This window comes from Microcaecilia unicolor, chromosome 1 (genome assembly GCF_901765095.1).
Source record: "Microcaecilia unicolor chromosome 1, aMicUni1.1, whole genome shotgun sequence".
Classification (NCBI taxonomy): domain Eukaryota; kingdom Metazoa; phylum Chordata; class Amphibia; order Gymnophiona; family Siphonopidae; genus Microcaecilia; species Microcaecilia unicolor.
The window spans coordinates 433,817,553-433,841,546 of NC_044031.1; the positions used below are offsets into that span (position 1 = coordinate 433,817,553).

At 44.5% G+C, this 23,994-nt stretch overlaps 1 protein-coding gene across 1 annotated transcript in view; it reads left to right on the forward strand.

Annotated features, from left to right (window-relative positions):
- CEP192 (centrosomal protein 192) overlaps positions 1 to 23,994 on the forward strand; it is a 459,635-nt gene that overhangs the window by 141,431 nt on the left and 294,210 nt on the right. Inside the window, 1 exon segment of the mRNA XM_030212468.1 lies at positions 3,185 to 3,407. Coding sequence (XP_030068328.1) covers positions 3,185 to 3,407 — 223 coding nt within the window.

A 23,994-nucleotide genomic window follows, 5' to 3' on the forward strand; every position in this document is an offset into this window, starting at 1 on the left:
AAGGATATGTCTTCAGGCCCATTCTTGATATAAAGGCTTTATATTTTTGCAGTGTCACAATTACATATGTGTTTCTGGCAGTTGAAAGAGTTTTATTGTAGGACCATTTTTTGAGGCCTACCTTCACATTATAATCATTGAGCAACATTTGGACCAGAATTTTCAGCTTCATACCCTTCCTTTTTCCAAGGCTCTGCTGGTAGTGGGGACATTTCTAATTTAAGGAAAGTATGGTGGTGTATTTCCATCTGAAAGATTGACTCATGGCCAAAGTGAAGCAGGACAAGTGATAAAGGAACTTGAGGCTCTGGGATGGGTGATAAACAGTTGTGAATAACTCCCTGTAGCTATCCTTGGTCCTCAACTATCTGGAGGTATGGTTTTACACCAGGCAGGGCAAGGTGCTCTTGACCTAGGAAAACGAATCCAATTCAGAGTTTTAAGCACAGCCAGGGCCCAGAATATAAGATTACCTTCTGCTTCTGGGATCAGTGTTGGCTGCTCTATAGTTACTGCCTTGGATGAGGACACATATAAGAGACCACTGCCAAGATACCTGCTCTCCTGATGTGTCCTTTTGTTGCTTAGGTGGTGGGTCAGGGACTGCTTTGGATAATCAGGGACTCCTTGAACTGGTGGGTTGCACCTTCCCACCTGCTAGCAGGGATGGATCTCAAGATGCCCAATTTGGATAGTAGTCTGAAGATGTGAATCTGCATGGAATGGGGGGTGGGGGATCATTGTTGTGGTCAAGTATCTCATGGTTGTTGGTCCTTGTGGGAAATGGCATGATCGATCAGTTGGCTTGAGACCAAGGTGATCTGGTTGGCCATGGTGCACGTTGTACTTTAGCTGGAGGGAGCAGCAGCATACATTCCACTGGATGATGCAACAACAGCGGTGTATGTTAACGGGGAGGAGGAGGCTTCCAGGAGCTCAGGAGAAGTCTAAAATTTATTATTTGGCTAAGTGGGGAAATAGTTGAGGTTCATCTTGGGCCCACATAAAGGTGGACTCTTGTTGGTAGATGTAATACCTTGGATCCAGGAGAGTAGGACCTTGTCCAGGAGACGTTTTAAGTATTAATGGAATTATGGAGCAATTCCAGAGTGGATCTGATGGCCCTGGACCACAATGCTAAGACCAGCAAGTGTTTCAAATGAATGGAGTTGGGTTTGGCAAAGATAGGAGTGTTCATTCCCTTCTGGCTGACATCCGACCTACTTTGTGTTTTCTTCTTGGACCCTGATCTCTCAGATGATCAGGAGGATAGAGGATTACTTATGCTGGTGGCTCCAGATTCACGCATTTCGGCCATGGTATGCAGATTTGGTGCACCTACTAGTTAAGGAACAGTTATTTTTGCTGGGGGGCCTGCTGTCAGGTTGTATAAGAAGGGATATTCTATGGCCATGATTGCCTCACTTTAAAGGCATGGTACTGTAGAAGTGAATAGTGGTTAGGAGTTAAAAGCAGCATCAAAAAGGTAGTTTTTTTTAGCCTAGATTTGAAGACTACCACAGAAGACTGGCTCAGGAAGTCTATTCCAGGCATATGGTACAGCAAGATAAAAGGAGTGGAGTCTGGAATTTGGCAGTGGAGGAGAAGGATCTCACTTAGGCTTTTAACTCCATCCACACAGGGGCAGAAACCCGCGGGCCACACCCACAAGAGCCTCCTGCTCCCAAGAGACAACTCTGTGAGATCGCGCCCCAAACAGCTGAAGTGAGACAGCTGCCTGATTATCTTAATATTGCTTTTATGGAATATTGCAGATTTGGTTTTTGATCCTTTTTTGGTAGGGGGAATTTTTGATGGAAATGCCACCTTTTGGAATAGCAGCCTTGTCTTCATTCTGCCTTTGTGTGGTGGAGTTTGGGTACTTCTTATGCAACTGTCCTGGTCTAGAAGGAAGGTGAAGGAGAAGTTTACTCTTGCCTGTTAATTTCTGTTCCTTGAGTCCTGTTAGACAGTCCAGAAGTATGGATTTATTCTCCCCATTCAGCAGATTGAAACAGAATATAGCATTCCAATGGTAATATCTTCACTGTCTGAGTGATTCAGGTCTGTTCCAGCCAGTGTACTTTCGAAACCAAGGTAAGGTAGTAAATTGCCTTTAAACACAACCACAAACCCTCTGTCCCCTGCTCCTGTACTCCTCTCAACATGTAGGGTAGTTTAAGGTCAATAACTGAAAGTATAGACTGAAAAAAAAATTGCTTCAGAAAATGAAAATCCTTTCTTCAGTAGCCATCTTCCTTGGAGGGTTGGGAAACAGTGTTGTCATTGTTTGTGTTATATGTTAATTTATGAATGTTGCATTGTTACCCGCTTAGGTTTAGGTGGGATATACATTTTATAAATAAATGTATTAGACATGTTTTGCTTTTTCTTCAAACCATCTGTATACCACTTTTGTGAAAGACCCCTTTTTGTCTTTTGCTGACATATTGATTTTCTTGAATGGAACTGTACTCTATTGTCAGGCAAGAAGCTTATGAGAAGAGAACTGACATTTGATTGACAGTAATCAGTCTCATGAAACTTCTTCATTGCCAGCAATTATCCCTCTGAATAAAGGAAACTTAACTGACCATTTTTGTCTTGAAAGTGTTAATCAGCATCCTGAATCCACAATTTAATAAGGATTATTTTTTAAGCTAAGGCGGTTGGTATGTAAAGTGTTACTAAATGAAATTCTGATTACTGAATAAAACATTCAACTTGTATAGAAAGGATGAGTGATTTTCCTTGGAGCATTTTGCTTTAATGAGTTTGCCAAAGTTTGAGAGTGGTGAATAAAACTGAATTGAAGATTTTATCAGTGAGGGATAAATATATAATCCTCACATAGTAAAATCTGATTTAGTTTAAAACAAAAGGAAATAGTCTGTTCTGACCACTGTTGAAATCTATGAAGCTGTGGTCTATGGGTAGGCAGTGGGGTGGGTTTGGGAAAGGCAGGGGAGATGTTGGAGGGGAGGGAGAAAGAGGGACCAATATGGGACCCATCCTCAACTTATACACAGATCACAATATTTTTGGCTATTTTTAGTCCTAAAACTTCCCTGAACTTATACATGAGTATATATGGTACTTGTATTGCAGTATTAAGACAACTTTTCATCTGTCAGCTGTTCACTTAAAAGCAGGAGTTTCAACCCAATATTCATTTATCACCTAGGTTTTCTCATTCGGTCCTGAGGAGTTCAAGTCAAGTGGATGTTATGATTTCAAAATGCACAAGAATGAAAAAGACATTACCAATATGAATTCTACTGGAAAGAATGGGCCTGGCTTAGCTGATACTTACCTATCACCTTCTCATATATGCAGAAATGAGTTCCAAGATACTTCAGATAAATGTGAATTAATTCGAGAACAAAAAGATTGTAGTATGGAACAAGGTGAGAATGATAAAGGTATGTACTTGAATAATCAATGAAACTATTTAATTGAAGCTCTGTTGAATATTTACAAATGTAAATGAGGGAGAAAAATAAGCCTGGTCACTTAATAACATTTTTTTAAAAAGAAGAAATTAATCACCAGCCATATAAATGGGTGACTTAATTGCCATTCTGTTTTAAAATCATTTTATCATTTTACGAGCTTATCAGTAGTCTGAGCTTTTCCGTGCTAATGCTGCTTTTGCCTCATGTTTTTTATTTTTCTGCCATCAGGGATTTGGATATAGAAAATGATAGCAGATATGCTCTAAGGTCAAGCAGGTCATCGCCTTACCACAGATGGATGTCACCGACAGAGCCCCAGATTATATGCTGCCCGCTGTTCTAAACCTTATAGAAGTTTTTGGCAGGCACAACCATGCATGCAAGTGTGCCTTTCTTACCTGCCTGACTTGTGCAGTACACACAGAGCAGGGAAGACAGTGATATATATATATATATATATATCTCTCTATATAAAACGCACCTCCAACGTTCTATTGAAGCCTCTCTTAGCAAAGTGAAGGGGGTGAGATCGCATTGTGTCTGCCCCGCCCACGCGTCAAACGTGATGACGTCGAGGGCGGAGCTATGACACACAACCAATCGCATCGCTCGGCAGCGAAGCGTCAGGGAAGGAGGCGGCGCTCTCGACGTCTAGCCTTCCCTTCGCTGTGTTCCGCCTTCTTCTGACGTCAAGGATGACGTCAAAAGAAGGCGGAACACAGCGAAGGGAAACCTAGACGTCGGGAGCACCGCCTCCTTCCCTGACGCTTCGCTGCCGGAACCGCCACGGAGGTAAATTTAAAAACAAGAAAAAAAAAAACAAAACGCATGTTGGGGGGAGAGAAGAGGGTGGCCAGTAAACTACAACAATGGGAGCGGGAGGGCAGGGGAGAAACAACAGCATGGATGCGAAGGGGGGGGGGGGGGAGAAGAGGCCGGCCCAGGCTGGCACATGGGAGAGAGAGGAGCATGGATGCGAGGGGGGGTCATGTAAGGGAGACAGGGGACTTTCTGGAAAAGGATGAATGGAGGCGGCAGGGGACAGAGGAGCATGGATGGGCATGGATTGGGAGGGCAGGGCTCAGGGAGAGAGGGGAATTACTGGAAATGGATGAATGGAGGGGGCAGGGGACAGAGGAGCACGGATGGGCATGGATTGGGAGGGCAGGACTCAGGGAGAGAGGGAAATTGCTGGATAGGGATGAATAGAGGGGACAGATGGGCATGGATGGATATGGATTGCAGGGCAGTCCTCAGGCAGAGAGGGGAAATGCTGGATAGGGAAAAATGGAGGGGCCAGGTGACAGAGGAGCATGGATGGGCATGGATTGGAAGGGCAGGACTCAGGGAGAGTGGAATTGCTGGATAGGGATGAATGGAAGGGACAGATGGGCATGGATGGATATGGATTGCAGGGCAGGCCTCAGGCAGAGAGGGGAAATGCTGGATAGGGATGAATGGAGGGGGCAGGTGACAGAGAAACATGGATGGCCATGGATTGGGAGGGCAGGGCTCAGGGAGAGAGGGGAATTGCTGGAAAAGGATGAATGGAGGGGGCGGGGGACAGATGGGCATGGATGGATATGGATTGCAGGGCAGGCCTCAGGCAGAGAGGGGAAATGCTGGATAGGGATGAATGGAGGGGGCAGGTGACAGAGAAACATGGATGGCCATGGATTGGGAGGGCAGGCCTCAAGGAGAGAGGGAAATTGCTGGATAGGGATGAATGGAGGGGCCAGGTGACAAAGGAGCATGGATGGGCATGGATTGGAAGGGCAGGACTCAGGGAGAGGGGAATTGCTGGATAGGGATGAATGGAGGGGACAGATGGGCATGGATGGATATGGATTGCAGGGCAGGCCTCAGGGAGAGATGGGAATTGCTGGATAGGGATGAATGGAGGGGGCAGGTGACAAAGGAGCATGGATGGGCATGGATTGGAAGGGCAGGACTCGGGAAGAGGGGAATTGCTGGATAGGGATGAATGGAGGGGCCAGGTGACAGAGGAGCATGGATTGGACTCACACTTTCACTCTGACTCTCAAACAGTCACTCTCACATACACTCTCCCAAACATACACACTCCGAGGAAAACCTTGCTAGCTCCCGTTTCATTTGTGTCAGAAACGGGCCTTTTTTACTAGTATATATATATATATATATATATATATATATATAAATAAAATATTTATTTATTTATTTTTCTCTGAGATTTTTTTGTTTACCTGGCCTTCTTGCCTTCCATGTGAGTAGTGCAGGACCATTTTTTTTTCTCATTGGTTTTCCCCCCTTTTTCCGGCACTTTTTTGCTTCCTTTCTTTTTCCGCGTCTTGTGGCCCTCTTAGGCCTGTGTTTGCAGTTAGGACTGGGTTTTCCTTTTTCTTACAAATAAAAATAAAAAAAGAAGAAGCTGTTGGAATAAGGCCAAAGCAAAATCAAATTGTCCTAGAAACCTCCCAGTGGATTTAAGAAGTGGTAGGAACATATCTGAGCCTGATCCTCCCAGCTGGTGCCTACCATGCTTTGGCCCTGATCATAAATCCTCTTACTATAAGATCTGTTTGTAGATTAAGAAAAGAAAATGCGAGTCGAGAGGCCTTGCGTGAAGACTTTATGGTGCACCAAAGTCAAGTCAATCAGCATCGAAGGGATCGGTCCCGATGGCATCAGGAGCTGAACCAGACACTGGGGACATACGGGCATCAAACAGGTCTCTTCCTGCCTCAACCTTGAGCATCGGTAGCACCCGATCAGGAAGAGTGTCATTGGACCTTTGAGGATTCCATGTCGTCCTCATCGGCACAGAAGGATTCTGATGTGCGTCAAGTGAAGATGAAGAAGCGCCAACATCTGTCTTCCTTGAAACACGGTGCCAGGAGCTCCAGGACACTGGCATCACTGGTATTGCCCTGTAATGGCAAAAAGAAGCAAGTGCCTATCTTTATTGAAGGGTGCCCGAGAAACATTGGTGCCGAGAGGGCAGTTCCCCCTCCTTGGTAGTGGTGCCAATGCGCCAGTCTCACCAACTCTGGGACCCCTCCTCTGATGAGTTCCTTCATCTTCGCGGACTGTCAGTGTACTAGCACTGGCCCCGCCTTTACTGATGCCTGTTCCAAGAAGTAATTCCGGGTCATGTGTCAAGAATAACAAGCGCATCCTGGCTTGGCACAATGCAATGGTATCATTGTCAGCACTGGTGCCACCCATGCCCATCTTAAAGACTTATGTTCTACCTGTCAGGCGTTAGATGCTGGTGCCCTGTCGGGCATCTGAGCTAGCGTTGACCGATCTGGTGCTCCTCTCCAGCCCATTGAGGGGGGATGGAGGTGGGAGGAAGCAGCCTAGAGTCCAGGAGGGAACCTGTAGCTCAGTGCTGTCATCCAGAGCCTGAAGTCATGTGTCCAGGAGTCTGAGACAGCTACAAACTGGAACACATCTCAGAGTTGTTTTTTTTTTTTTTTGTTACATTTGTACCCCGCGCTTTCCCACTCATGGCAGGTTCAATGCGGCAGGCAATGGAGGGTTAAGTGACTTGCCCAGAGTCACAAGGAGCTGCCTGTGCCGGGAATTAAACTCAGTTCCTCAGTTCCCCGGGACCAAAGTCCACCACCCTAACCACTAGGCCACTCCTCAGTTCTTTGCTGAGTCTGGTATAGATTGCCCCTGGGTGTCTGAGGTGGAATCAGAGGCATCAACCTTTTCCAAATTTCCCACTGATAGCATCAGATCTCAGCCCTCAGCATCAGGTAGTGCTTGCAGAGGAACTAATCCCTTCTAAAGGCCTGTGCACTTGTGCCCATTCCACCAGGGGAAGAAGTGTTGGGGTTCTATTCCTTACTACTTCCTTATGCCCCAAAAGACAGGGATTTGTTCCTTCCTAGACGTAAGGGCCCTGAACAAATATTTGGTCAAAGGATGGTCTCCCTAGGCACCCTTCTTCCCATGATTTAGGAAATAGTTGGCTGTGGTCTCTGGGTGCTTATATCCCCATCCAGGTATGTCCCAGTCACAGGAGGTATTTCAGATTTCGAGTATGGAAACACCAGTACCAGTGTTGTGTTCTGCCATTTGGTCTCATGTCTGTTACCATGGTATTCACAAAATGTCTTGCAGTAGTCGCAACATTGCTACGCAGTCTGGCGGTACTTGTGGTTACCTACCTGGATGATTGGCTGGTGAATAGCACATGAAAAGAAGGTGCTCTTTTGTTTCAGACTCTGCCCATCCCAGTCCCTAAGGGGGAGATATGGAAAATGCAAACAGAATTGGGTGGATTTGTTTGGGGAGGACACCAGGCCCGACTATCTCGGAGGATCCTATGGAGGGCAGTGGAGCAGGGAGGAAGAGGTATGCCAAATATTCTATGGTATTACTGGGCAGCTCAGCCGAAGCAGATAGGGATGTGGAGCAAAGTGGACCTATCCCCAGTAACTAGACTAGAACAGATATTCGTCCAGGGGGGGAGGTTGGATGCCTTTCTGTGGGGCTCTATTCCTGAAGTAAATTATAAGAAGATGTCCCTGAACCCATTTGTGTTCCATCTACTGAAGCTATGGGGAGACCTTAAGAAGAGACTGAGGGGAACCCAAAATAGATCCACATATGCCTGGATTACACAGGAACCAGGGTTTCTAGGAGGAGGAGAAAACCGGGTGTTTCTCACATGGTTTCAAAAAGAACTGATCCGGTTCCGGGAGCTCCTGGATAAGGGTTCGATCAAAAGCTTTGAGGAACTCAGAACCGATTATGATTTGCCTGAGACAGACATCTATGCATATCTCCAGGTGAAAGACTATATAACGAAAGAGAAAGGGTTGAAGGATTGCCCAGATACACATGAAAAATTTGAAAACCTGTGGGGGGACATAGATCTGAGGGGGAAAGGGATTTCTAAACTCTATGATTACATTAGGGGACGGGAGTTTGTATAATTATCATTTATGTTGGCCTGGGAATGGGATCTGGGAGCAGAGCTCACTGACGCTGAATGGAGGAGAATATGCTTAGAAGTTAAAAGAGCTTCTATATGTGTGCTCATCAAAGAGAATGCATACAAGATACTCAGTAGATGGTACTATACGCCAGATAAATTAAAAGCAATGTTCCCGAATGCCTCTGATACATGTTAGAGATGTGAGAAGGGGAGGGGAACATACTTTCATATATGGTGGGAATGCCCGGTATTGCAGGTATTCTGGGGAGAAGTAACAGGCTTATTAACTAAGGCAGTGGGCAGTCTGATTCCCTGTGATCCTAAGTGGTGTTTACTGGGATGGGGCAACAGGTGGGGGGAAGAAGTGGCAATGTAGAATAAAGCGTATGGGTATGGCGGCGGCAAAAACGATTGTGGCCCTAAAATGGAAACAAACAAGGGGACCTACCGGGAAAGATTGGGTGGAGAAACTTAAGATGATAGCGGCCATGGAAAAGATGACGGATAGACTTAGAGGGAAATTTAGTCCAACGGCTGAGGAATGGATACATCTGGAGGTAATCCTGGCTGGAATTGCTGAGAAAAGGGCTGGATAAACCAAAGAGTAAAGGAGGAAGTGGGGGGGGGGGGGGGGGGGGGGGGGTTGTGTGGGGTGGCAGAGGGATTGGGAGAAAAATGACTTGTGGAAATTGTTTGATTACTTGAACTTTGGAATGTTGTGGGAGCCGCAGGCTGCAGAATGTTGTTGCGTTGGTTGCTTAATAAAAATGTATAAATTAAAAAAAAAAAAAAAAAAGAAAAGAAGGTGCTCAAGAATCAATGTGGAGAACTATTCAGGTGTTGTTACTAAGGTTATCAACTACCCAAAGTCCCATCTCCTTCCATTTCAACAATTGGAATTCATTTGAGCCATGCTAGACAAGAATCGGGCCTGCCTTCCTCAGGTAAGAGCGGATGCCATCATTTGTATCACTTCACAGGTTCAGCACAGCCAGCAGATTACAGCTCAGCAGATATTGAGGTGATTGGGCCGCATGGCATCCACCATACATGTCACAGCCATGGCATATCTACACTTGTAAACTGCCTAGTGGACTCTAGGTTCCTGGTGGTGTCAGGTCATTGGAAATCTAGTGGATGTCATCTTGGCAAAGTCTCATCTCTGGTGGGTGATTCGGAGTAATTTGATGATGGGGATTTCATTCCAAATTCCTCCTCCAGAAAATTCTGAATATGGATGCATCCAACCTGGGATGCAGGTGCTCATATAGATGGGTTTTCCACCCAGGGACACCAATCCATTCAAGTGACCCAGCTCCACATCAATTTTGCTGCAGACAATTTGGTACACTCTAAAAATTTTTCAGAGACTTGCTGCTGCACCAAATATTTCTAATTCAGACAATCGGGTTGCCATGTACTACATCAACATTAGAGGTACGGGTTCCTACCTTATTTGTCAGGATGTGGCAGTGGACCTTCAGCCACAGCATGGTTCTCAGAGCCACATACCTATTCATCCTTCATTTTTCAGGAGGTGGCAGTGGACCTTCAGCCACAGCATGGTTCTTGGAGCTCCATACCTACTGGGCAGTCAGTTTGGCGAACAGGCTGAGCAAAGTGATGCAACCACATAAGTGGTTTCTCAGTGTGGACATTGCCTGTAAGATCTTCTGAGAGTGGGGCACTCCCTTGGTGGATCTCTTTCCCACTCAACTCAGCAACAAAGTCCCTCAGTACTGCGCCAGACTCTGGTCTCATGGCAGGCTAGCACCGGATGCCTTTCTCCTTGACTGGGGGAAAGGCTGCCTGCATGCATATTTTCTCATTTCTCTGGTAAGAAAGATGCTACTAAAATTCAAGCGGGACAGGAGCACTATGATTCTTATCATGCCTTGCTTGCTGAGACAGATATAGTTTCCTCTTTCTGGAGTTATTCTCCAAGGAAGTTTGGAGTGTGTTCTGACCCTCATGCTGAACGAGGGATCTTTTCTGCATCCCAACCACCAGTTCCTGGTGGTTTGAGGGCATAGAATTTGCATCCCTTCAACTTCCTGATGGTATTGCCAAAGTCCTGCTGACTTTTGGGAAAGTTTGCTCGACCTGATTTCTTTGAAAATGGGATTTTTACATAAGTTTAATATTTATTAGCTGTGCAGTTTTCTGTTGCATTGGTAGAAAGGGACTTTTTTAATATTAAGGAGCTTGTCTTTATCTAGGGCGCTTTACTTCCAGTACATAAAGGAATCCTGTTCAGAAGGAATGGATCCTCAGAAGCTTAGCAGAGATTGAGTGGCAGAGCCGGTGGGGGGAGGCGGGGCTGGTGGTTGGGAGGTGGGGCTAGTGCTAGGCAATACTTCTACAGTCTGTGCCCTGAAAATGGCAGATACAAATCAAGGTAAGGTATACACAAAAAGTAGCACATATGAGTTTATCTTGTTGGGCAGACTGGATGGACCGTGCAGGTCTTTTTCTGCTGTTATCTACTATGTTACTATGTTTTCAAAGGGGGAGGCAAGCTAATTATACTCTTGAAGTCACAACACCTTTCAAGTGTTGGGTGTTCCCTCCCTCTCCATATCAATTCCCAAATCTTGCTGTAGAGACCCACTCATCAGCTGAGCTGAAATTAGGTAGAAGTGTCTAGTTGAAAGGAAATATCAAAGTAGTACTACTCCTGGGGGAATTCTGTGATACTGCGCAATGCAGAATTTGCACAGAATACACTTACCTCTTCAGACTGTGCAGAATCCTGCCTTTCCCCTGCAGAATTCTGTGAAGTCTTCTTTTTACAGTGCAGAGTAGTACAGTTTATTTTCCAAATGCCTCCCTCCCAGTACACTGACGGCTCCAGCATGGCAAGAAGGTTTGCTACCCAGCTACATATTGGGCTGCTTCCTCTACCTCTGCTGTCTTGGTCCCTAGTGGTTCGTTTAGGCTATACAGCTCAAAGGAACAGTCAGGCCCAGGATGACTGAGAAGGAGGAAGCAGCCGGATGTGCGGCTGGGCAGTATGCTGGGAGGGGAGTGGGGGTGGATAAAATGTAGATGCTTCAAAGGAACGGCAAATGATAGCAAAATCCAATATGGCGAAAGAGCAGTTTCAGTCAAGGAGCCTTTCTCAAAGGTTTATTCACTAAAACAGATAAAACACACAATAGCCCGACAGGCTGTGTTTTGACTACACAAGGGCTGCGTCAGGGGCTCTAGAAAACTGATAACGAAATAAAATAATTGTTAGTACAAATAATAATTCAATGTTTGACCTATTAAAAATCTGAGCATATACATGAATGTATTTAAAACACAAAACCTGCCAATTATATAATATAAAATCATATAACTGTTAATACAAAGGAACAGACATCAGTATACATTAGTTATCAAATAATAAACAGAGGAAAGTACCGAACTGCTATTCCAAACAAGTCTCACCAGCCTGGCTAAAACTAAAAAGGTAATTAAAAAAAAAAAAAAATCACAAACAGGCTGTCAAAACAACTATGGCTCACAAACATTCAATATAGCAACCCCCCCCCCCCCCCAAAAAAAAAAAAGTACAGCAGAACTTGCCGGTTTAATCATAGTACAGCAGTTCAACTCAGTAGCTTCTGGCAGCATAACTAATGTTACTTTCATTATTGCAGTTATATGAGCAAGTGTGTGGGAGGGGGGTAGTCAGGGGTCACTCCTTCACAAAAATGCTGAAAACTAAATAAAAACCAATACTAAATCTTGCATTGCATTGGCGAAATAAGGTGGGTTTTCAAGTTTATTAGGGGCTTATACCCCGCCCATCATATAATATCTGTGCGGCTTACAATAAAATGTTAAAGGAAGGAGTGTGTTTGACAAGACAAACTGTGAAGATGGGAGAGAAATACAATAATAGTAAAAGAAAAGCTGGGAAGGGAAAGCACACGAGGAAGGGGGGTTAGTGGTTTCCAAGACGCAACTCAGTCTACAGTGCCTAAAAAGATTTGTTCAGTTCTGGTCGTAAGCGTTGTTGGATAAGAGTTTTCAAGTCTGTTTTGAGGTTGGATAAGGAAGATAAGTGAAGGTGAACAGGTAACTTATTCCAGAGTTCAGAACCCTGAACTGAAAACATGGACCAACGTGTAGTGTCTTGACAAATTTCCCGAAAAGAGGGAACTACGAGCTGCTTTTGTTGGGCTGATTGAGGAACACGAGGGGGGCAATAGGTGATAAGGAAATTTGATAAGTAGGCTCACCTAAGGAAAGGGTCTTATAAACAAGGAGTAGGGCCCATCTAATCGCGTAAATGTTTTTTTTTATTTTTTAACTTGCACTATTAATTTTAACTCTATTAATTGCATCATGCTGCTCTATCCTATAAGGAGGAAGAAAAATGTCAGAAAGTTGAATGTGAAAGATGTTATAGGGAAAGAAGAGGAGGAGAGAAAAGAAATAGGAGTGAGGAGGCCCTGAAAATAGAGTTCAGAGCACAGAGGAACAGAACCAGAGACAGGGAATAAGTTGATTAGAAAAATAAAATCACCGGACAACAAAGGTAAGAAAAATGATTTTATTTTCAGCTTAGTAACAAGTACAACATGTCAGTTTTGAGAATTGACATCTGCAGTCTATATTTTGCACTATACAGGTGAAAATGCGAGGGGGACAGTTTATGCGATTAATCATGTGATTAAAAATTTTAATTGGACAGCCCTAACAAGGAGCAATAGTTTGTAGGTTATGCGATTAGTCAGTGGAACCAATGAGCTGTTTTTAAGAGTGGGGTGACATGATCAAATTTTGTTTTGACTTTAATAGTTGTGTTTGCGCTAGTTGTAGAAGTTGGAGATTCCTAATACGTAGTCCTTTATATAGAGAACTAGCCATTAAGCCCGTTAAAACGGGCAAGATTTGTGTTTTGCAAAATGTAATAATTCTCACTTTCATGCATCCATGTCCAGCAACCCTACTCTCTCTCCCCTGCCCGCCCCCCATATCCAGCAACCCTCTTCGCCGTCGCTCCCTCCCCCCTCCGTGCCGGGCCCCCTGCACTGACATGAGAGCGCCTTTCATCTCCGTGTGACAGCGCTGCAGGCAGCAGCAGATCGCTCTGCTGCTGCCTGCAGCGCTTCCACACGGAGGTGAGAGGCGCTATCATGTCAGTGCAGGGGGCCCGATATGGAGGGGAGCGGCGTCGGGTATTGGGGGGTGGAGGTTGGTGCACCGGCGATGTTCCTTCGTCTCCAGCGTCAGCGTCCGTTTCCCTCTCTGTTCCGCCCTCTGACGTCATCACGTCTTGACGCGAGGGCGGGACAGAGAGGGTGAGTTGGTCACTTGTCATTTATATGTTTGATTGCAGTAGTCGAGTTGACTGATAACCAGTGAATGTATCAAATTGTTAACAGCAGGTGGAAGTAAGAGAGGTTTAATAGAACGGATAACGTGAAGTTTAAAAAAAGGAACATTTAACTACTGCAGAGATTTGCAGAACAAAGGAAAGGTCTGAGTCTAAGAAGACCCCCTAAGTATTTTGACATTCTGTACTAGGAAGGACTGAGATGGAATGTAACTGGATAGGAATAGCTAATGAGGAGGAGCTTTGATTTGTCAGGGTGTAGTACAAATCTATTATCTGTAAGCCATTGTTACTTTAGTGTAATATCTATCTTAGTGAAAAAAAATCTTTGAGAGAGTGATTCTGATTGAATAGATTTAACACTTAACAGCAGGATGATCGTTAGGTTTCCTTTATTCAGAATAAAATGTATTGCTAGCAGTGAAGAAGCTTCGTAGTTCAAGACCAATGGCAACTAAGTGCAGTTGTCTTTCATGAACTTGTTGCCTGCCAGAGGGAGCATACAGTTTATATAAGCAATTAAGTACAAATAAACTTAAATCAGAAGGTCTGCTAACAGCCTTAAAGAATTCAATAAGTCAACAAGAATGAAAAGAAATAGGATATTAATTGATAAGTGGGATATAGATGGTAAGTTTCAGAACTATAAAATATGGTGCTTTCGTATACATAAGTCATTTTGGAGCTTGGGAGTCGAGGAGAAAAAAAAATCTGTCATTAGTCATGCTTATCTTTAGATATGCATCTGATGCCTGGGGCCTCTGAAACCTTCAAGAAAAATAAAACTACATAGATTGGATCCTTCTTTTTTTTGTTTTGTTTTTTTAAACTAAAGATATTAACTCTACATTTACCTAATCCACAATTCCTTGTCTGATCTTTTGTCTTTTGCTAAAATGTAGATGGAGTAGGGGTTGGCTGGCTGAAAAAAGGTGAATGGGGGGGGGGGGGGCTGGATAAGATGGGTTGTGTGAGTATCTGTACACAGGGAGGAAGGGACTGGATAAGGTGGATGGATATTTGGGGAAGGGATGCAGGATAAAAGTGGATGAAATGTGTGACATTTTAATGGGGTAGAGGTCTACAGGAAGGTGCATGGTGGTGCGGTGTGTGCCGTGGGTGGGGGGGCTACAGCCAGGTGGATGGGGTGATCTGTACATCCTGGGATGGGTATGTGTACTGTGGGGATTGGGGTAGAACAAAGTAAGGTGGGTGTTTGCCTGAGAGAGGGGGGAAGATGCTTTTGGGGATGGACAGAGTTAGGGGTCTTTCTGGGAGTTAGGGGGAAAACCATAGGTAAGGCAGTGAATGCTGAGGGGTGGGTAGATAGAGCTCTAGAAGGCAGAGTGCTGCTAAAGAGTAGAGAACTGGAGAACCAAAAGGGGGGTGAAGGAGTGGGAGAAATGTTGGAGGTATTCTGCCATAGGAGAATACCATGGAGATAGGGTAAAGAAAGCTGTAGGTTAAACTCAACAGGGAGAAGGGATACACACTAAAAATAGAAATGAAGATAGAACCTGAGGAGGGAAACTACAGTGATGGTGGGGGAGGGGGGTATTGCATGTCTTGGGGGGAGAAGTCGGCCCTTAAAATTGTGGAATTCTGCACAAGAAAATTACAAATGAAATATATTGAATTTTCAATTTTTATGCAGAATTTCCCTAGAAGTAAATAGGTCAAATTTTAATTTGCTAAAAGAGAATAATTATATTTCTGAGGGCTTTAATAATACTCCCTCAGATCTCTGAGGTAAGGATATCAAAGTAGAGGTCTGCATGGGAACGGGGTTTGCGGAGTCTGCGGGAATCCCCTCCGGGTCAGCAGGAGTGCCGTGGGGATGGAAATAAACATGCGGGATTCCCGTGGGGATGGAGGATGTTCTGGCGGGCTTCCCGTGGGGACGCGCACACATACCTTTGTTTTAGTGGGCGGAAACCAAGCTCTCCTCCAGTATGAGAAGAACGCCCTCAACTGCCCCATCGCAGGGACGGCCAAATTTCAAGGGGGTTGTCGGGCAGAGCAAAGACGTGGATGTCCTCGGAGAATCGTCCATTTTGGGCGTCCTTAACTGCTCCATCGCAGGGATGGCCAAATTTCAAGGGGGTTGTCGGGCAGAGCAAAGGCATGGATGTCCTTCTCGGAGAAACATCCATTTTGGGCATCCTTAACTGATCCATTGCAGGGACAGCCAAATTTCAAGGGGGTGTTGGAGGCATAGCGAAGGTGGGACTTGAGCGCCTAACACTTAGACGTCCTTCATCCATAATCTTAAAAAAAAGAAAAAAAAAAAAGACATCCCTGATGAGCACTTGCATGTTTTCACCCGGGTCTCTCTCTCAACTCAAGTTCAACACGTGCAGGAGATTTGCTCAAGTTGCATGTAGTGAGTCTTCCAGGCACTGCCAGACCTCGGTATCCACAGAAAAGAACTGCACAGAGGTGAGCTCAGCTGACTACTTTTATCTTTTATATGTGTATAGGCAGTTTTTCTCTCATGGTGGGAACTGGCTGTTAGCTGTTTTACTGCCGCTAAAGCTACAGTAGCATACCCACTTGTTTCTTTTGTTGAGGGCATTGTGCTGTTTGGGTGACCAATAATTCTCTCTATTTTAGTGTGGAAAAAACATCAGTTTGTTTTATGTATTTATTTCCCTTTTTCTAAGATTCAGTATATTAATGAATGAAGAAATATTTTCTCTGATTCGTTTTAAATGTATTACTCTGCATTGTGTGCCTCCTGTCCACTCCACTCAGTACTTTATACTTCCTTTTTTTATGGGGATGGGCGGGGACGGAGGAGCTTACTCGTGGGGACGGGTTAGATTCTGGTGGGGATAAGCGGGGACGGGTTTGATTCCGGCGGTGATGGGTCACATTTCTGTCCCCGTGCAACTCTCTATATCAAAGGAACATACTAGATTTCACACATGATACATAAAACACATTTTTGTAGTTTGAAGGGAGAAGATAAACTGCTGCATAACCTCAAAAACCTCAAAAACAAATGAGCAAGCAAGCTGGTCTACACACAGAATCAGAATAGAGGGTTAGATCTCACAAGAAGCTAGCTGCTGCTTTGAGTTACAGGACAGTTAGGGAAAAGGTAAAGTATGTCTATTGTTTCTTTTTCCACCATATACAAAAGTTCCTACAACTGAACTATGGAGACAAATGTGCCACCAGTGCTGTTGCACCTGTTACAAATCTCATCAACAAAAAAGACCTAAGCTGCTCACACAATATGATACTTTCAATATAATGATCAAGCAGAATTTCTTTGCATGCTCTGCTTTATAGGGCACCAGTTATTGCACCATTGCAAATGTTCTGTTTTTGGCTGTGGTCAGTCACCACATGTTATCATCATATGTTTGCAGTGGTTGCAATATGGGCCACTCACTTCATAGGTCTTAAGTGATTAACACCTGTCATGAAACGCCTAGCCACCCGCGTGGGGTTACTTCACGGCCACTTAGAGGGTCTATTCCTAGTACAGCTCAGGTCCACTTGCTTCTGCCGCGTGTGCTCTCCCCTGGCACCCTCCTCCCACCGACTGTCACAACCACCTCTGGGTGAGTCTCCCGCTCTCAGATTATCCCCAGTAATTTCTAGGTTACTGGGGCTACATTCCTAGTGGTCCCACAGTTCCCAGAAAGCACTCACAGACCCAACACACAAACCACCAGGATTCTTTATCAGTCCAGGACATCAGAGCCAATAACTAATAGGTTTATTGTCACAAGATTTGAACAGTGAAACAGAAAGTGCAATCAGCAAACAATTGTTTACTATCTAAGTAGTACCTGGGAAGATCAAGACATATATTTGTTCACAGAGCCTCAGAAAAGAGATCCTACTCTTTTCTTCCTGGCTAAGACCGGGGCAAAAGCCAGTACATTCCAAATTAAATTGAGCTCCTGGGCCAATCAGAGCCCAGAACAACAAGTTTGAAAGTATACTGCAGACTGCCTTTCCAAAAGGCTTAAACAAAGAAAACAGCCTGGGTTTGCAGCATCTTCAGAACATAAACATATGCCACATGCTGGCCAAACTAGAGAGATACATTTCAAGAATTAAGGCAGTTTTACAGGCTTAAAAAAATTACATTGTTATTTCACAACACCCTATTGTGTATGTGCTAAGTCTTTTTTAAATCAGCATAAGTGTCCTTATTTTCTCAATATCATGAACACTGTGTTCAAATCAAACTATTGTTTGTCAGACTTACTCATTGTGTACAATTCTGGAAATCACACCTTCAGAAGGATAGAAAAGAGGATGGAGTCTGCCCAGAGGGCAGCTGCTAAAATAGTATAGTCTGTGGTCTTCATCATAAAGCGTATTGGGACAGACTTGCATCTTGAAATGTGTACTTGGGAAGTAAGGCAGGAGAGAGGAGATATGATTAAACTTTTAAATACTTAGTGGCATAAATACTTAGTGGCATAAATGAACAGAAGAAGAGTCTCTGGAAACTCTGGAATGAGGGGACATAATATGAAAATGAAAGGGGTCAGACTCGGAAGTAACCTGAGGAAATACTACTTCATGGAAAGAGTGATAAATTCATGAAACGGCCTAATGGTGGAAGTGGTGGAAATGAAAATAGTATCTGAATTTAAGAAAGTTTGGAAACAAGTACATAGGATCTCTAAGAGAGTGAAAGGGAGAGTAGATTGCATGGATGTGCAGACTGGATAGGCCATATGGTATTCATCTGTCTTCATTTTTCTATGTTTCTATGTGGTCTCGTTGATAGTATTTGTGGATTCTTGAAAGGAATCCTGTGGGTTCTTGAAAGGAATCAGTAGATCTTATAGGTATAACAAATGATTTGCTGTTGCTTTAGATAATTTTTCTTTTTCTCCTAAATCTTATGTATATCTGTCATGTCCACATTAACAGTTCCCCGAGTCCAAAGTGCAATTGGCACAAGCCTCTTGTGCAGGAAAATTGATGTCTGTATAACTTTTAGCTGTCATATTTATGTGGAGTGCTGTTTGTGGTGTTCACAAGATTTTTTTTTTTGTTTTTTTTTTAACTTGAAGCTCTTGGAAGGTCACTTGTCAGACATAATTTCAGTATGCATTATTTGAGAATGCAGACCTCGTAATTAGCTTTCTTCATTTGTGTGCTAAAATATCCTTTGCCATGATGGATTTTTCCTCAATTGTATCTCATTGTTGCCAACCTTTTGACTGATGTCACATGTTAAGAGTGAACAAACAGATGGTGTTTGTTGATGTGGCTGCAGTGCTTGTGTCTTAAAAAAAAAAAATATCCTTCTTGGATTTAAATTATAGCCCAAAAGCAAACGAGAAGACTGAGGAGTATCCCTCTGAAGCCATCCTTGGGAAAAGTAGCCATTAACCACCTCTTTTGTTGACAGTTCTGCATTAGTTCCTGCGGCCTCTTTAGCCATTTGGCTCTCCAACTGCATGAGGTAATTTTGAGTTCTGATTCAAGGAGCATACCCTCCCTGCCCAACTCTAGGGTCACACTGATGCAGATTGCTGTGCAAACAGCTGATATGCTGATTCTCAAGGCATTACTTATGGCGGAACCAAGAGAACCGAAGAGTTTGCTCCCTCTGCATGGCATGGCTGTGGGGGAGTTCAGTGAGTAGGGATTTCTTTCTGGGGAGGGAAACTAACATCATTGAGCTTGAATAAAGATTGTAGGGTTGGCTGCGTACCAGTAGTAAGCTTCTGTAGTGGGATTTCTAGAAAGATGTGAGTTAAGCCAAAATAATTAAATCATCTTTGGTAGCTTTAAAGTCTTATTTGGTCTGCCTTGAGGCTTTTGTTTTAAAATGTTCAAGGAAGGTTTGATTTTTCTAGCTGCCAGTTTGGACTTAACAATCGGCGAGAAAGTAAGAGGCTCTTTGGTTCAGATAATGGAGGGTGTAGAACAGTCTCGGGAATATTCAGAGATGCTTGCAGGAACAGTGTTACAAGATAGAGTGCTCTTACACTGGAGAGTGGAGATGGTGGTTAATAAATTTGTGCTGTTTAAACCTGTGGTTTAATTTCCAGTGAATCTCCTAGAGAGAGACTGAAATATTTTATGGGAATTTTGAAAATTATGTGAAAAGCCCTCTCATCTGTAGATAAATGTATTTGTCTTTGGACAAGCAGGCTGTTGTATTCTCACAGCTAGGTGATGTCATTTGACAGAGCCTGGTGAAGACGCTGACTAGTGATACTAACTTAGAACTTTCTAGTAGCATCCCACCACACATGCACTGCCTGATGTGCAAGCGCAAACCACTCAAGCGTCGAAGGCACTTGTGCCAGCTGCGGATCAGCTTCAGATTTTTCCTGAGGCTCGCTCCATGCCTGTGCAAGAGCCTCTATGCTGGCACCTTGGAGGGTGCCACCTTCAAGGGATGTCGACACTAACAGAATTGCTTTCGATGTCGGGGGAGGATGCTTCCCAAGAGTCTGCGGATAGGGATGTACCTCATAGTTCCACTAAGAGGAGGCAGGCCCTGACTCAGTCCGCTCTGAGTAAGGTGAGGAGCCTGGGACTATTCATGGGATTTGGAAGAGGACCCACATCTCTAAGGAGTCTTATGGGATATTTTCTGATCCCTTCACGCCTCAAGAGAAACATAAATCGTCACCTGAGGGTCTCTTGCACTATTTTTATCAGGGAGATGGCTTCTGCTATCCCAATTAAGTTAGAGTGAGGAGGCCGGGGCAGAGGGAAGTAACCTGTTCCAGGGCAGAGGGAGCTGCAGCGAAGTTAGCGAACTCAGCGAACTCAGCTGACAGGCGCGCGCCGCGGCAACCTCCCCCCCCCCCAGCGGCGTGCACTGGGGGGGGGGGGCATCGGTGATCCGTCCCGGGTATCATAGAGGCTAGGATCGCCACTGGGAGAGATTGACAGATGTTCCTTGCCAAGGTGACAGTCTGGAGATGAGGTAGAAGATGTTGCAGACCTCATAAAGAAACACTGATACCATCCAAACCCTGTCTCGTCAATATGCAGCTGCAGCTTCCTCTTCTAGGAAGTTTTCGAGTGGGCCTAGGCAGCAACCCTATTACTTTGAAAGGTATAGGTTTCCACTCCCTTCTCAATCTGTCCAGAAACTCCAGACCCAAAGTTCTTGGCCTTGCCAGTGCTGCCCTTAGAAGCCCCGACCAGCCCCACAGTCGACTGTGGCTCCAGGAAAAAAATTGCCACACTCAAAGTAAATCCCAGATGGTTTGCTAGTAGCAGGGAGGTCGAATTTTTATCATTACAGGTGGCCACTTGTAACCTCTTACTGGTGGGTTTTTCAAATAGTGTCTTGGTTACGCCCTGCATTAGCATCAAAGACCACCAAATTGCCCACTGAGAGCATTGTACATCAGCTCTCAGCACAAGAAGGTACTTGTAGAGGAAATCTCTGCCCTTTTACAAACCAATGTGAGGGAAGAAGGGAAAGGATTCTGTTCCAGGTACTTCCTTGTGCCTAGAACAACAGGGGGATTTCGTCTCATCCTAGACCTAAGGGCCCTGAACGAATTCCTTGTCAAAAGTTCAGAATGATTTTCCCAGGCACCCTTCTTGCCATGATTCTGGAAAACGATTTACTATGCTCTCTCTACTTAAGGGATGCCTATACCCACATTTCATTATTTCCCAGTCACAGAAGTATCTCAGATTCCGTTCTGCAATGTGGCTCCTGTCAGCTCCCAGGGTATTCACCATGTGTTCAGCAGTAGTAGCGGCATATTTGTTTAGACTGAGTTTTGTGTTTACCTGTCTGGATGATTGGCTGGTCAGGAGCACGTTGTAGGAGGGGTGTCAGAATCAATGCATTTAACTATTAGTGATGGATCTACTAGGGTTTGTCATAAACTACTCCAGGTCCCACCTTCTCCTGGTTCATCAATTGGAGCACATAGGAGCCATGCTTGATTCATTGCAGGCTCAGGCTTTTCTTCCACAAGCAAAAGCACAGACCTTAACACTTGTCTCACAAGTTTGAAGCAGCAAGCAGGTCACAGCTTGGCATATTTTGACATTTATGGGCCACATGTCCTCAACTGTGCATGTCGCACTCTTGGCATGTTGCCATTTGTGAGATGGGACCCTAGCTTATCAGTGGTCTCAGGTGGCTGGGAATCTAGCAGATGTCATCCAGATTCCTCCAGAGTTGATATGCTCTTCTCTGGTGGACAATTTGAACAAATTTGACTGTGGGGCTATCATTCCAAACTCCACCACCTCAAAGTGCTAACAAGGGACAGGCTGAGCAGAGTTTTGCAACCGCATGAGTGATCTCTTAACGTGAGCGCTGCCTGCAAGATTTTCTGAGTGGGGCACCCCTCTCGGTGTTTCCTTTTGCCATTAATTTCAACAAAAAGGTCCCCCAGTTCTGTTCCAGGCTCAGGTCAAATGGCAGACTAGCATCCTATGCCTTTCTCCTACACTGGGGGAAGGGACTTCTGTATTCATATCCTTCAATACCTTTCATAGAGAAGACTTAGCTGAAACTTGAGCAAGACCAGGAAACTATCCTAATCACATCTTGCTGGTCCAAGGTGGATCTGGTTTCCTCTTCTCCTGGGGTTGTCCTCTGAAGATCTGTGGAGATTGGAATATTTTCCAACCTTTATTACGCAAAACAAGGGATCTCTTCTGCATACCAGCCTCCAATCCCTGACCCTCATGGCTTGGATGTTGAGAGCATTGAATTTGAATCCTTGGATTTGCTAGAGGGAGTTTCCTGCATCTTGCTGGCTTCTGGGAAAGACTCCACTAAGAGGTGTTATTCATTCAAGTGGAAGAGGTTTGCTGTCTGGTGTGAGGGCGTCTTAAATCCCTTCACCTGCCCTAAATAAAAACTGCTTGAATACCTCCTGCACGTCTGAGTCTAGTTTGAAACCCAACTCTGTATGGGTTCATCTTGGTGCAATTAATGCTTATCACCATGTAGGAGGTAAGCCCATCTCTGTAAAGTCTCTAGTTGTTTGCTTCATGCAAGGTTTGTTATTATCAAAGCCCCTGTCGAACCCCCATGTTATGGGTCTCAAAGTTGTCCTCGCCCAGATGATGAAAGCTCCTTTTGAGCCGCTTGATTCCTTTTATTTGAAGTATTTGACCTGGAAAATTGTATTTCTGTTGGTGGTCACTTCAGTTTGCAGAGTCAGGCCCTAGTAGCTGATCTACATTAAACTGTTGCACCGTAGTAGAGTAGTTTTCTGCACACACCCTAAGTTCCTTCATAAGGTAATATCTGAGCTTCATCTTAATCTGTTAATTGTGCTACCACATTTTCCCCAAAACCACATGTGCATTCTGGCGAGAGTGTACTGAATACTTTTGATTGCAAGTGAGCCTTAGCCTTCTATCTGGAGCAGACTAAAGCCTGTGGACAGTCCACCTTTTTGTTTCTTTTGACCCAAACTGGATGGAGGTAGCCATCAGCAAGCGTACAACTTCTAGTTGGCTATCAGACTGCATCTCCTTTACTTATGCCCAGGCTGGGATAACTCTAGAGGGTCATGTCAGAGCTGTGGCTGGGATTACTAGAGGGTCATGCCAGAGCTGTGGGTATGTCGGTAGCCCACTTGAGGTCAGCCTCCATGTAGTGGAGATTTGCAAAGCTGCAACTTGATCATCTCTCCACGCATTCACATCTCATTACTTCCTTGAGCAGGATACCCAATGTGACAGCTGGCTTGGGCAGGCAGTTGTGAAGAATTTGTTCCCAGTTTTCTGTTTGTAGTAGCTCAAGGCGAGTCACATCCAGGTACACTTTAGTTCCAGGCTATACCTTCACAACTAGTATGTAAACAGTTTGAGATTAATTGACTTAAAGGCCTCGTTGTTTGGAGTCAAGTTCAAGGTAATCATTATTTTACTATCCTGCCCTATGGAAGGCCTTCAGGGTGGCTTACAATCTAAAATAGAGAAATAAAGCAGATAGAGGGGGGGGGGGGTTTAGACATCTCTTTCTGAGTAGAGGGTAGAACTACAATAATAGGACTGAAGGGGGGGTGGGGGGAGAGAGGGAGTGCTACAAGTGTTTTTGAGATTCCTCTGGGAGACCACCAGAAAGGACTGTTGGGGGGGTGGGGAGGAGAGGAAATACTACAAGTGTTTTCGAGATTCCTCTCTGGAGACCACCAGAATCGAAAATAAGCATCAAAAATGGTATGCTTCTTTGAAAAGGTGGGTCTTAAGATCTGTTTTAAATTTATGAAGTGATGTCTGTAGACGGAGAGAGACAGGGAGACCAATTCCAAAGTTGGAACCCTTGCACACTAAAGATAACGTGC